Source organism: Rhipicephalus microplus, chromosome 6, assembly GCF_043290135.1.
Source record: "Rhipicephalus microplus isolate Deutch F79 chromosome 6, USDA_Rmic, whole genome shotgun sequence".
Classification (NCBI taxonomy): Eukaryota; Metazoa; Arthropoda; class Arachnida; order Ixodida; family Ixodidae; genus Rhipicephalus; species Rhipicephalus microplus.
The window spans coordinates 43,489,993-43,505,384 of record NC_134705.1 but is presented as its reverse complement, the minus strand read 5'-3'; the positions used below and the strand labels follow the sequence as shown (position 1 = coordinate 43,505,384).

The 15,392-nt window shown below is 45.2% G+C and overlaps 1 protein-coding gene across 4 annotated transcripts in view; it reads left to right on the top strand.

Annotated features, from left to right (window-relative positions):
- The window catches only part of LOC142765256 (4-pyridoxate dehydrogenase-like), a 213,029-nt gene that overhangs the window by 123,828 nt on the left and 73,809 nt on the right, over positions 1 to 15,392 (top strand). For all 4 annotated transcript variants that reach the window (XM_075865960.1, XM_075865959.1, XM_075865962.1 and 1 more), the window contains one exon: positions 5,763 to 5,887. In XM_075865960.1, the coding sequence (XP_075722075.1) occupies positions 5,763 to 5,887 (125 nt within the window). The remainder of the gene's footprint in view (positions 1 to 5,762; positions 5,888 to 15,392) is intronic.

Sequence of the window (15,392 nt, the reverse complement as noted above, 5' to 3'; positions counted from 1 at the left end):
TGGCCACTCTTCAAACTTCAACGTCTTCGCCGGAAATCCGTCGGCTTCACACACGCAGCTGTTGCCCGCGTCTTCGCTCGATAGCGGTAAACCCACGCTCTTGCCTGTAGCTCGAGCCGTCCCTACGGACTAAAAACTTCGCCGACTACACGGCGGAATCTCTACGCACTCTGGCGCTCACTTCCGTCTCCTCCTGTTCTGTCACTACGGGCAGAACCTTCGCCGACTACACGGCGGAATTCCTACGCGCTCCGGCGCTAACCTTCCGTCTTCTCCTGCTTTCTCGTCTCGGCCGCTCGATTAAATACATTCCGCGCCACCTTCCAGAAATTTCTCGTCATTTCGTCGGCGCGATACGCAACGAAGGCTGGGGAGAGGCACGAGACGGTTCGACTGCCCTCTCCGGAGGATGATTCACTCGGTCTGACCCCGCCTCCTTCGTTCTAGAAAAATCGCGGCCTTGCTGGGCCGCCGATGTGGGGTGAGGAGGATCGTATGCGAAGCCGTGCTTCTGCGGGGAGAGCGCGCGCCCGGGAGCCCTGGATGTTTGCTTTCTTTTTTTTTCTTTTTTACCTCGCGGCGTTTCTGCCGCCCGTTGTCGCAAGGATTTGGCGATGCGCTCTTTTTTTTAGCGCTCGTTCTGTGACAATTACAAAGGCTAACAATATAATGGTAGTTATTATGGGATAGTTTCGATGAGCCGTTTAAATGCTTGGGTGTCGATGATGGTGGTGACTTCGGTGGGCAGGTCATTCCAGTCTTGGGCTGTGTGCAGGAAAAACGATTGATGAAAGGTCACAGTATGGGCTTGTGGTGGATATACTGCGTTACAGCGACTCTTGCGGGAAAGGCGTCGGGCTCTTCTGATGTATGGGTTATCTAAAGGCAAAGAATGGAAGAATTTATGATAAAGGTTAAGACGTGCGATTTTGCGGCGCTTAGCCAGATCGGATAAGTTAATCTCTGCTTTTAGTACCGAGATGCTTGCTCTGTATGAATAGTTAGACAGTATAAACCGTGCCACACGGTTCTGGACAGATTCGAGGGCGTAAGTGAGGTTAATGTGGTGAGGGTCAAAAATCGCGTTAGCATATTCTAGCTTTGGCCGGATAAAGGTTTCGAAGGCAACTTTTTTAATAGAAGGAGGAGCGAGCGAAAGGTTACGGCGTATATACCCTAGAGTACGATTAGCATAATTGATTATGTGGTTAATATGACAGGTCCAAGTTAGGTCACGTGAGATGTACACACGAAGATATTTAAATGAATCGACTGTAGTAATCTGGTTGTTATTGATGCTGTACTTATAAACAACGTGATGTTGACGACGGTGAATAGACATTAACACAGTTTTAGTTACATTCAAGGATATGAGCCAAGTGTTACACCAGTTTTGTATGCGGGTGAGGTCATATTGTAGTTTGGAATGATCAGAGGGGTTATTAGTTGCGCGGTAAACAACACAATCATCTGCGAATAGATTGATTGATATGAGGAGTTTATCGTCCCAAAACCAGTTTATGATTATGAGAGACGCCGTAGTGGAGAGCTCCGGAAATTTAGACCACCTGGGGTTCTTTAACGTGCACCCAAATCTGAGCACACGGGCCTACAACATTCCCGCCTCCATCAGAAATGCAGCCGTCGCAGCCGGGATTCGAACCCACGACCTGCGGGTCAGCAGCCGAGTACCCTAACCACTAGACCACCGCAGCGGGGCATCTTCGAATAGACGAATGTGAGAAGAAATATTACAGGGGAGGTCATTAATGTATATCAAGAAGAGAAGGGGACCAAGTACGGTACCTTGCAGTACGCCTAAAAGAAGGGGTGTTAGAGATGGAGAGCGTGAGTTAGCATAAACAAATTGCTGACGGTTGGTTAAAAATCCTCGTATCCAGTTTAAAACACAGGGGTGGATGTTAGCACGGGATAATTTTAATAAAACATGACCATGGGGGACCTTGTCGAATGCCTTTTCGAAGTCTAAGAATATTGTGTCAGTCGGAATGTTACGGTCTAGGTTTACGTGTAAATCATGCAGAAAAAGAGCAAGTTGAGTGTCACAGGAGTAATGTTTGCGAAAACCATGCTGACTTGGGTGAAAGAAATTTACAGATGTTCAGAAGTTAGCAGTATGCGAGTATATGATATGCTCCATTACTTTACAAGAGACGCTTGTTATAGAGATCGGATGGTAGTTACTCGGCGATGCTCGGCTTCCTTTCTTGAAGACTGGGATGACCTTGCCCACCTGCCAGTCATGTGGAACTGAACCGCTGTCCAGTGATTTCTGAAATATGAGCGACAAAAACAGGCTACACACATGCTTAGTATTTTTTAGCACTTTATCATTGATGCCGTCTACTGCCGTGGATGATGAGTTATTCAATGATTCAATGACTTTGACTATGCCGCATGAATCAAATGTGATGTTTTGCATCAGCGGATATGCGGAAAATGGAAGATCGGGTAAACTGTCGGGTGGCTTATTATTAAAAACAGAACTAAATACTGTGTTAAGAGAATCAGCAATTTCATTCTCAGGAATAGGAAAGCCAAAGCTGTTATTAAGTGGAATCTCACTACATTGAGAGGAATTAATTGTTTTCCAAAATCGCTTCGGGTTATTTTGCAGCATAGCTGGTAGGGTGTTAGAATAGATCTTGTGCTTAGTTTCGATGGTTAGTTTATAATATTCTTTCTCCACTGCGTAATAATTCTGCCATGTGGAAGCACAGTTAGCTCGTTTGGCAGCTCGAAATAGGCGTTTTTTCTTATTATTTAGTCGTTTGAGGGATACATTGAACCATGGGGAATTCATTTTCTCTGTTATTGTGATAGTAGGAATATAAATACGTACAAGACGATGCATCTCTGCTTTGAAAAGCAACCAATTCGACTCGAGAGAATTTACCGGCAAATTAGCGGAAAAAGTGTCAAAGTATTCTGTTAATTCTCGGTTTATGCTAACGTAGTCTCTTTTATCGTAGAGGGTAAGTGTTTTTCGATTTTTTGTTTCTTTAGTACGTTGCAATAAAACGAGGCATGCACTGTTAGATGATCACTCAAGCCGCGCAAAAGGGTGATAGGCGTGAAGTTATCAGGATGCGTTGTTAACACAAGGTCCAAAATGTTGGGCGAGTGATCAGTGATGCGCGTGGGATCAGTGACGAGCTGCGTTAAGCCGAATGTTATGCATGTGTTTAGGAAATCGCTTGTCGAGCTGCTGTTAGATAGCGAAGAAGCGGGATCAGACCAGTCAATGGAGGGAAAATTAAAATCGCCGAACAAAAGTACAGGACTATTAGGGTACTTGTTTAATAATGTGTTCAGACCTTCATGAAATAAAGGCGTGAATGAACTGTCGGAATTAGGGGGCCGATAGCAGACACCAATGAGAATGTGCGGGTGTGTGGCTGTGCATCGAAGCCAAACCATTTCCAATGGTGAAGGAAGGTTTACAAGTGAACAATGCAGATTCCGGTTAGTGGCGATTAATATACCGCCACCGCGCGAGTAATCGGCTCTGTCTTTCCGGAAAATGTCAAAGTGTGAAAGAAAGGGGAGAATCTCGGAATTATCGACGGATGTGTTAAGCCACGTTTCTGTTAATAGTAAGACATCGCATGAAGATGAGCCTATTAAGCTGCACAGTGCATCGCGTTTGGGGATTACACTACGAGTGTTGGCCAGTAAGAATGAGAGGGGCTGATTCCGTGAAGAAGGTTTATTTCGAGATCTCAATGATGGCTATTGGCGTTCTTCAACTGCCCTGTTAGTAATGTGGTCGTAATAGTAGGTTTTATCATTCGTGATAAGCTTTTCATGACGTAACCTGTATCGCATGTTCTGGGCCCTTCCAAACTGGGAGAGGCGTTTATGGGCAAGGCGTGTGCTGGGGGAGAGGTCTTGCGCGACGGCATAGCCTGTATCTTTGAATTTGCGCCCCGAAAACAAGATGCGCTTTTTATCCTCAAAGTGAGCGAATTTCACGATTATAGGCCTGCGTTTTCCAGTTTGGTAAGACCCGATGCGGTGTGCAAGCTTGATATCGCGCGGTTTTACCTGTAGGTCTAGGATTTGTTTACAATGCTCAATGACAATTTTTTCGGAATCAAGCCATGTTTTCTTAGGTTTATCTTCTATGCCATAAAAAACAAGGTTATTTCTTCTAGATCTATTTTCAGCCTCATTCATCCGGGTAGACAGTGCATTTATGTGTGCCGTATTTTCGGTACATGTCTCATTCACTTTAACTAATTCAGCCTGCATGCCGTCGATACTAGCACAAGATGTCTCCATTTTGTCGAGCCGTGCTTTAATTTCACTGAAAGTTTTATCATGATCAGTCAATTTATTTTCGATCGACTTTAGCTGCACCAGCATCACCGTCTGCCCGAATTGCAGTTCATTCAAAACTTTCAGAATTTCTTTGTCGGGGCCGGGATTAGATTCAACATCACCAGCTAGCAAGACAAGGCTTAGTAATATATGAGAACAATCACTCACAATGGAACAAAAACGCCGTGGGCCCGGCAGCACCAGGAGTGCTCGGTGACTAGTTGGTTTTGCGTAAAGGCAATAAAAGTTCATTACCTGCACCAGGAAGAAGCGAGGAACGTTAGCACGGGCCATCGTTAGCGTGCTGCCGGACCCACTGAAAGGAGTGTTGCTCTGAGCTTGCTTTTTAACCAAATCCCACGCATGCGTGGAATGTGCAGGGGAAGTTCCGGTGTTCAAATGGCCGACTGAAAGCAACGATGCTTGTTGATACAGTCGACGGCCGGGCACGAAGTGAGCAGACCGGGATGCTCCGAAGACAGGTTGATTTGAGGACCAGAACAGTCCCACCGCATGATCCTCGGGCAGCAGAGGCGTCGCGTCCGGCCATGGCCTAACAGCAGATGGTGGGAACGGGGTACGGGGGCCGGAAGGCTCCAGTAGCTGCAAACTCCAGAGTCCGAGAAGCTGCACCAGGAAGAAGCGAGGAACGTTAGCACGGGCCATCGTTAGCGTGCTGCCGGACCCAATATTGGCATAGATGGTATTCGCAACTCAAATAAACATGAGAGGGCACTGCGGATTTGCAGCTGCGCGGATTCACAGAGGTCAATGCGTCCACTGTCGCTAACACAAATGCCGAGTTTTCTGCAGTGTGATTGCAGTTCGCGCTGCTTTGTGGAAGGGGAGTGGGTTGCTGACTCAGGGCATTTTATTTTAGTAGGCAACAGTGGTCCTGCAAGCGCGAGCGGTGTTCTTGAAGTGGTCGCGTTGTGTGTGTGATGCACCTAGCGCACCGCCTCTCTGCGAAATTCGTTTACATACTTCGTGCGCCGAAGCGACATGTAGTCACTGGATACAATGGTCATTTAATAGGCTCGAGTAAACAAGCTAACACTGGTAACTCACCTGGAAATAAGAAATATGCTTGGCTGTTCGTTTTTTCTTCCCCGGCGGCAGCATCCTACCGTGCTCCTACCGAGTACGACTGGCGCTTGGACTGTTTGGACCTCAGTACGCAACTTTGCTATATTGCTGGTGGTGCCGCATGAATCGCTGAAGTCGTGCATACATAACAAAAGTTGTGATCTTTGATGGGGTAGTTTACACCCAGTAAATGTACTTTTATGACTTTTTAAAGAAAGTTTATGCCGGGTTCCGAATAGGCCGCTCGTTCAACTTTCGCTATGACTGTGCTGAGTGTACCGTGTGGGCGTGGCGTTTTTTCATGACTGTTTCTTGTTATTTCCTTGCTATAGGTTTTGCACGAACGCAATCTACTATTTTTCAAGGCAGACGCTACAGTGCCGCAAAGAGCTACCTGAGACCCATTGTGAAGAAACGTGCAAACTTACACCTTTCGCTGCGGAGCCATGCTGTTAAGGTGAGAATACTAAGAGTATGCAAGTATCAAATTTGCAATTTCCAAAACAATTGGAGTTGAAAACAGAGGGCGGACAAGATCTCATATTTTTTAGAGACATAGCTGCTTAAGCCGAGGGTTGTTCTCTCCTCTGCAGTCACAGTAGTACTGGTGCGTAGCCACCTCTAGTTTATGACTTGCTCAATAGATCTTGCTGCGTATATGTGTCCTTGGTACGATAGGTACCAAGTGCTTCGAGGTTTGCGCAAAGGTGCAATGGTTCCAGGGCTTACATTTGGTAATTAAGTGGTGGGCATAAAGTCAAGGTGAAATAAAAAATGGGTGTAAATCAAAGGACCTTGCATTGGGCTCACTTGTATTGGAGGCAGTGGTGTCCCAAGGGATCCCCACTGACTTTTTCTAAGCAGCGTAACCGACTTCTGGGCGATTTGTCTCTTTTGGAAGAAATAAAGTTTTGATCATCGTCATCATCATCATCATCACGTTGGGCATTCACGAAAAGACAACGAATGAGGCTTTAAAGGCGGATGTGCAATTTAGAGGCTTTAGAGTAAGGAGAGCTCAGACCAAAACGAGATTTGAAGAAAGGCTTAGAAAACTGAAGAAGAGTAGATGGGCAGGGAAAGTGTTCAGGTATTTGCATAGGAAGAGCGTGGATGCAAAGTGGTGAAAAAGAACGAGTAGTCTCACCAGTATATAAAGTTCGGAAACAAGAAAACATGATGGAGAAGATATACATTTTAATAATTTACACGAGCTATGTGTGACCTATTATGCAATTCAGGTTCTTATTAATTTCTGGAAGCGTGGCAAATAAAATGAGACAGTTTATACTATTAGAAAGAGAAGCTTTGCGCTAATGTCTTGGACTCCCCAAGCTTGTTGCAAATAATGTTTGGTATGTCGATGCACGTCTTCAACTTTTGTCAACATAGTTTAAAATGGAGCTCAATCTTTCTTAAAAATATACATTCACCTCTGACACACGCTTCTTACGTTTTTATTCAAGAACCAAGTGCATTCTTCAGAACACAACGGTAAAAACTATACAATCCCCTCAGATAAGGTTTGTTCAAGCGCTGCTAGAACCTCTGAATGTAAATATCTTTCAGAATACCTCAACAAGAATACTTAATTAAAAACTTAACAGAGAAATTGTTGCTATTCTCTCTGGTGATGCAAAACGAATGGCCTTTCAATATTTTAATAATTAGTTAAACTGATACTTGACTCATCAGTCCATAAACAACATTACTGCGACAGATGCATCCGTATTAAACGAAAATAGTGGAGTAGGAATCTTCTGTCATTCGCTCGACTGGCCTTTATCGATTGACTTACTAAAATATACTCTTATATTCATTGCTGAATTATTTGCTATAAATTTAACACTTTGCAAACTTCCCACAAGCGAACCAGAAGCGGTCATAATTACCTATTCTCTCTCAGTATGTACTGCACTCTTTGCACCAAAACATTTAACATTAATCATTGTGATTAGCAGTTTTTAAGCGAACCTGAGAAAATTCCATTTGCTGTGGGTACATGGCCACTACAAAATTTATCTGAATGAGATGGCAGACTCGTTAGCAAAAGCATCTGTAAGCGGACCACTCTTCCCTATTTTACCTAATTTCGCTTACGTAACAACAGTGAGATATAGTAATGGTTGTTTGCACAAAGAAATAGATAAATTATCATTGAAAAAAGTTAGAGACTTCGAGCAAGTAAGATTTTGCTGGAACAAACAGTGGTGCGTATCTCGGCACTTAGATAATACAATCACCAGAATACGCTGTAGAATTCCTTTCCTGAATTATTACTTACATAAAGATGGACTCACAGCCTCTCCGTCTCTTTTGCAAAGATATTGAAACAATAGATAATTTTTTATTTTGTCACGGATATTTTTCTCAAAGGTAAAGATATCTTGTCGACTTCATTGAGAAGCCAGGTTTAGAAATAAACGTGAGAGTAATTATATCCTTTGGATGGATTGCATTAGTGTACAGCCACGGGGAGGTTTGCTCTGCTGTGTGTGCTTGAATAATGGAAAGAAAAAGATTAGCTTGTTAATCTGCTGTTATTATTTTGGGTTTCATGACTATCTCATTGTCTGACCGCTAACTCGTGCAGCATTTTCTTACAATATTTGCGATTCGTTTTTACGTTTTACTGAAACTTCATCGGAGGCTTTTAAATACATAACAAACCCAAAAATCCTGCTGCTCGGTGCTCGGCTGACCCCCCCCCCCCACCCCCTTCTCGTAGGCGAGTGCCAGCAATGCAAGGGGACCATCACCATCATCTTCATCGTCATAATTATTATTATCATCATCATCATCATCAAATATACGGCTGGCAGGGTGGGTGATATAGCAATAAGGAGCATTAAGTAAAAAGTGAGAGAGGAGGAGATGATTTATTCAATGACAGCGATAAAAAAGCAGTGGGCTCTCACTGACTACCGCAAGGGCAAGCATTAAATAGGGTGGGAGATGTTTTATGACAATTCAAAAAGAAACGCTTTAAATTTTTACTGTTGGAAGGGAGGTCGGGTTGCCATGCAACGCGTTGTCATAAAGCGACATTCAATAAAAAAACGAACAATTTACATCGCGAGTGGTGGGGGGGAGATAAAGAAACAATGTTCTGATTGAATGCGGTGTTATCCACCCAGGTTTTTGAGTTCGTACAAGCCCACATGAGGCTTTGGGTTTCAGGGACAAAAATGGAAAGCTGAGCACGTCCGTGATAGCAGCAAGTAGACGGTTAAAGTATTGGTGGCAAAAAAGTAGAGTTAAAGACAGAAATAGAGGAAAAATAAGGTCCCTCTGCCTGAAGACACAGAGAGATGGAGCATAAATTTATATGTTTCTTTGTTATAAGAAGATCAACTTAATCGAAGCACATCCGGCAATAGGCCAACATAATAAGAAAGTTTTCATTTTTTTCTTGAGAGCTTGGAGGCACACATGCCACTGCCCAGTATAAAGGGGACGCTCATAACATCCATGCATCCTTGGTAATTTCATAACTATACGGCGTTAGTGGTTTTCAGAGCATGTCCATTGAGTGAGTTATGATGAGTGGGGCGAAGCGTCCAGCCGTCCGTCCGTCTGTCCAACTCTCCATTCGTTTATGCGTCCGTCCGTTTGTCTGTTCATCCGCGCTTTCGACCGTCTCTCTGTCTGCCTGTCCGTTCGTGAATCCATCCATTCATGCGTCCATTCGTTCTCTCATTCATACTTTTGTCCGTCTGTGCGTCCATTATTCTGTTCATCCATCCATCAGTCCATTCTCCGTCAGTCTGTCCGTCCACACGTCTGTGCTTCCCTCCGTTCGTCTGTCTGTCCGTCCGTGCTTCCTTTCGTCCATTCGTGCGTCCGTCCATCTGTACGTGATTCCGTCCGTCCGTCTGTTTGCACGTGCTTAAGTCCATTCATGCGTCCGTCTAACCGTGATTCCATCTATCCGTCCATGAGTTCGTCCGTCTTTACGTGCCTCGGTAACTTCGTCCGTCCGGACTCACGAATGAATGAACACACCGACGGACGGACGGACGGACTGATGGACACTTGACCACACTCATCGTCATTCACTCCATGAATGAGCTGTGATTTTTTCACTTTCTTTCCTATTACAAAAAACAGCGTCCCCAGCGTCACGTCAGTACGTTTTTTTGCACTGGTACACGCTGAAGACACTGGTACATGCTGGTATTTACTGGCAGTTCTCTGGGCGCACAGGTAAATAGCTGTGTCGCACTGGTATAGCGCTAGGTTAACCACTGTGATGCTGTTGAACACTGCGAAACGCTAAAAGCGCTCGAATTTTCACTGGCAAGCACTGGTGAATACTGGAGCACGCACTGTTTCCACCAGTGCAGCGTGTACGTTATTGCAGCGCGTGCCGTGGTGTGTTTCGGTGTCGCTGAATATAAAACGCTTGATTCGACGGCACGGAGAGATGCTACCCTACCAGATACCGAGCAAACGTAAATTTTGTGGCGCACGTACGTATCGCAGCAATTATAATGCACCTCTTTCGCATATGCCCCCGCGTATACCGGCCATATTCACATCAGTCGTGTTGAAAAGCCTGGAGCTGGACGCTGCTTCTTACAGAAACAGGAAATTATTTTCGCCGCCAAGTTGACGAAACGTGAATTAGCTCACTCAATCGATCGCTTCGCAAGGTCTCCAAGCGGAGACAACAGAAAAAGCTGTCGTTTCGCCAAACCGCGTAAGTGGATGTCTGGCCATGCTTATACTTCCATTACTTCAGGAAACAGTTAGAAATGTGGCGAAGCTTAAATGCAGCAACTTCAAGCATCGCAACTCAGCTGCTTCAAGAGCGGCCTTACCCTGTGCCCCGTCCCAGCAATGCCTATCGTGCCGGTGGCGTCAGTGTACATGCTGCCGGCGGTTTTTACTTTAAATTGGCACAATTCTCAAGCTTAAGAACGACTGTAAAGTGCAGTTTAGACATCCTTGAGCTTAAATCGACCATTTCACCACGTGTGCAGTGCCCGCTAAAGGATTGACGACGATAGATGTGTCGTGCTTTCAGCAACGTAGGCTGTCACCCAAAGCTTTCCTCTGAGTGCAGTAGCCGGTACTTCTGTGACTCGTATGTGAGAACACGCAATTTTGATTTGGTAATTTGGAACACACTGGCATAATTTTTCAGTGGATTGCATTAGTAATTTCATCGCCAGTTTCTTAGTTGCAGGTAACGATATAACTGCTAATATGTAATCTGGCACGCCAGATGTATATTGCTATAAAGTCGCTTGCGCAAAAAAAGAAGAAAAAACTCAATATTCACTTGTGTGCGCGCATATCTACCGGACAAGTCATTTTAAAACATCTGTACATGTTGACCACTAGCAAGTGGGAGAACCGACTATTAAATGAAAAAAAAGAAAACTATCAGCAGCGACAGCCGACAATCTGTGGCTGCTCCTTTAGTCAATTTGAGATTTTTCTCAATTAAGATGTCGATACTTCACAAAAAAAAAAAAACCGGTGCGCTCTTGCTAATATCCGCACGTCATCCTGTGCCCGGAAGCCATTCGTCACTGTCGAATCAAGAGGCAATTGTTATTTGGTAAGAAATATCGCGTCAGTCTTGACTGTGGGTTTTTTAAACATGAAGTCTAACGGCGCGTTCTCCAAGTAAATAGTCATTTTACAGCCTAATAGGCACATTCTGGCGTAGCGTAGTGGGTATTGTGCTTGGTTCAAATTAGGGAGGTGGTGATTACGACTTTCAACAGGTGGCATTTTATTTTTCTTGTTTTTTTATTTTTTACTTTGAATGCGTGCTAGTTTACTTCAATATTCATTCATTTATGGTGAATGGGCACCACCGTTTTCACCCTGTGAAACCATTTTGCGCAGGGGAGAGGGAGAAGAAGTTGTCACAGAGAACAGCCTCTGCTTTGGACTGGTCGTTTTTGATTCGACTCCCAGATTATACCCCGGTATTCATTGCAGAATTATTGGCCATTGTTCTTGCCCTACGCAAATTACCCTCAAGCGAATCATTAGCAGTTATCATTACAGATTCGTTATCAGTTTGTAATGCACTTTCTGCGGCAGTAAATTCAGAGCTGATGAATACGTTTCAGCATTTAGTACCGAAAAACGTAAAAAAACTGCCCTTGCTATGGGTACCAGGCCACCGTGGATTATATTTGAACGAAATGGTGGACTCTTTAGCAGCAGTATCCCTGGGTGGGCCCACCATCCCAGTTTTGCCAGATACGGCTTACGTAACCGCGCTAACGTTCCGAAATGCTTGCCTGCACTGGGGAAAAGGTAATTTGGATAAATTCAAAGATTTAGAACATTTGAGCTATTGCTGGAATAAACAGTGGTGTGTATCTCGCCAGTTAGAGGTCACTTATACCAGATTGCGCTGTGCAGTTCCACAACTAAATTATTACTTTAATAAACCTCGGCTCAAGGCGTCACTGCTATGCATTTGGTGCAACGAAATTGAAACAATTGAACATTTATTTTTATTCTCTCATCGTTATTCTTATCAGAGAAATGATTTTTAGTAGCCCCATTACAAAAGCTAGGAATACAAGTAAATCTACCAGTAATTTTATCACTTGGCGGAACTTCATTTGTTTACTGCCACAGGGATGTATGCTCCGCTGTGTTTGAACACATGAACGCAACTAAAAGATTACCATGCTAGTGAACCCCTACCTTTTCAGATCTTTAGTTTATAATTCGTAGTTATGTCTTTCAAAACAAAAGATTGTGTGACCGCTTGCTCAGCAAACATTTTTGCTTTTTGGTAGTATTATTTTAAGCTACTTTTTCAGATTGGCTTCATTTTCAATTTAGTTTTATTCAAATATCCTGCCGCCCGGTTCTTGGCCCATCCCCCTTTGTGGGTAAGCGCCATCCACCAGCGGTCATCAGCATCAGCATCAGCCTCTGCTTCGAGCTCTGTGAGTTTTCTAATTATTTTGTCTAGACTTTTCAATAATCGACACACCTCGGAGGGGCGTTCCCCCTTAGAATGGGGGATCAAAACCCCATCCAGCAACCGGGACCGGGCCGACCACATCCTAGTGCGTCTGACACAAGTTCTCAACCCGGCCCAAGCGTGGTCCACGTTGAGAATTCTGATGACTCCTCCGTTGAAGATATGGCTTCGGACAGCGACTACGTGGTCGTACCAAGCCGACACCTGAAGAGAAAAATCAGCCGGACATCGCCGACTGGCCGGCAAGCACAGACAAAGGCGAGTAGCATGCGGTCGTACACCATTTCGTATGTGCCGACATCGAAGACAGACATCTTGAACTCTCTAAATAGGCAGAGCCTGTCCGAGTATTTTGAGCTCATCGCTCCAGGGAAAGTCGTAGAAATACGCATAAATGCTCGAAAGAACATACTGTCGTGGAGGGCACTACGAAGGCTTTATTGGACATGCTGAAAGCGATTATTCGATTAGGAAACATTCCGGTTCGCGCATTATCCGCGTATGACGAAGAAACGACAACAGGAGATATATGCGATGTGGATGAGGAGATAACAGACTCGAGTCTTGAGAAACTGCTGTCATCGTCGGCTCCCGTGCTTGGTTTCCACCGCTTTGGACGCACGCGATGAGGTAAAGTAGTGTTTCAGTCGAAGACGTAACCCACACATGTAAAAGTTGGGTACGTGAGGCACATGGTACGTCTTTACGTACCAAAACCTCTGCAATGTCATAAATGCATGAAATTTGGGCATGTTAGTGCAGTTTGCAAGGGTGCAGTAACCTGCAAGCGTTGTGGTGGCCTTCATGATGGTGATAACTCCAATGCTGTGGCCAAATGCCCAAACTGCTGAGGCGCCCACGACGCAACATCAAAGAAATGTCCCAAAATGAGGAATGAAATTAGTATCCTGAAGAAGATGTTCGCGGTTCGAGACCACTCCACTCACAGAGAAGCTGCAAGGGCTGTACGACGCCGTAAACATTGTTCGCGACACCGACGTAAACGAAGCAGCAGTGCTCATAGCTTATCGAATTCGACACACAAAACCATGCCCTCACCACCAACTAGCCTACTTTGGTCGGCCAGAAAGAAGAATACAGATGCTCAAATGCCAATACAGTCCACGCAAGTACAATGTAACCAGTCATTGGCTCTCTCCACGTCGGAGACTCAGTGGCCTTCACTACCATCAAGAGCTAGGATAGCGCCATCATCACATAGTGCCCCTGCCCCCAATGAAGAAAACAAGAAGATGGACAACACAGATGTCAAGGCTATGCTTAAAAATTTGATGGGTTCGATGCGTAAGATTCTCAGCAGCCTAAACACTCCCGCTGCTAAGGCGGCTGTGCAGCTGCTTGAGGTTTTGGAGCCTCTTCTACTGGTTCTTCAGTAAGTGAACATGGCACTGATGTTCGAAGAACGCATGCGCCAGTCGCTTGTTATGCAATGGAATGCTCGTGGCCTACGCGGCCGTCCGTAAGACTTCAGACAATGGGTTTTTAAACATCAATTTCCTGTTATCGTTATATGTGAACCGAATATGGTTTCAACTTTTCGTATATCTGGATTTATCCAGATTCGGTCCCGTAGTGATCAACGTACGAGCGAAGTTCTCGCTTGTATACGCCGTGATTTGACGTTCTTGAGACATGAAGTCGCGTCGCATGCCAGCAATGATTACGTGAGCCTGACTATAACACATAAAAAGCGGACATTCTCAGTAATAGGAGGATAAATACACCGATGCGCACAGATGGACTGCTTCCACCTGGGGACCATTCTACAAGCAGCACAAAGGCAACACCTTGTGATCGGCGATTTTAATGCACATCATCCTCTCTGGGGTAGCACTACAACGAATTATAGCGGAAGGGATTTGGCGAATTTTATATGCAACTATGAACTAAGCGTGCTCAACGACGGATCACCTACATTTGTTCGTGGCATGTCCTACAGCAGCTGCCTCGACCTCTGTTTCGTTTCCAGAAGCCTTCTGTCTTCCGCATGTTGGTGCCCAGATTTGGACACTCGCGGCAGTGACCACCTTCCAACCTATGTTCAGTTCAGGTGGTTTCGCCGCACGCATACACGTTACATCCGTCAAACCGACTGGACACTGTTCAAGGCATCTGTCAAGTCTGGCTGTGAGCACACGACTGATCCATCCGAGGTAGAGAACATCATTGCTTCTTCACTGCGTGACACAACCAAACAGGTTAACCTACCGATGCAGAGATCAGCAGTTGACTCCCAATACGAGGCCCTTCGTGCAATCCGTCGCCGTGCCGAACGCCGATACAGACGAACGAAGTCTCCTTCAGACCTTTCCGCCTGCCGTCGAGCTCAACGACATGTTCTTCGGCATCTTGACAAGATTGACAGGCAACGTTGAAGAAATTTCTGTGGATCTTTGGACCCCAGGCAACATCTATCTAAGATCTGGCGGGTGGTACGAAGTTTGCAGACAACTCCCCAACAACGTCAACCATTTCAAGCTGTTGCTTTACGTCAGGGATGGACAGAAGTTGAGATAGCCAGTGAATACTGTAGCCTCATCGTGCACACCACTGATGGTCTTGCCACTAATGAGCCTTTTACTACCGTTGCGCCTCCATCGTCTGACGAGCGCCTTGACGTACGTTTTACAATGCATGAGCTTGACGCTGTGATTTCTGCCTCGCGCTGATCATCGGCGCCGGGACCTGATGGTATCACGTATGCTGCACTCAACCATCTTGATACAGAAGCACGACGTATCCTGTTATCTCATTATAACACCTCATGATAGTCAGGAGAAGTCCCAGCTCATTGGAAATGCAGTCGAATTATTGCATTGCTTAAGCTGGGGAAGTGTCCTTATGCACTTTCCTCCTTCAGACCAATCGCCTTAGCCAGCTGCGTCAGAAAAGTGATGGAAAGAATGGTACTGTCAAGATTAGAGTGGCTTCTAGAGAGCAACAACTCCTTTCCTGCATTTATGAACGGCTTCAG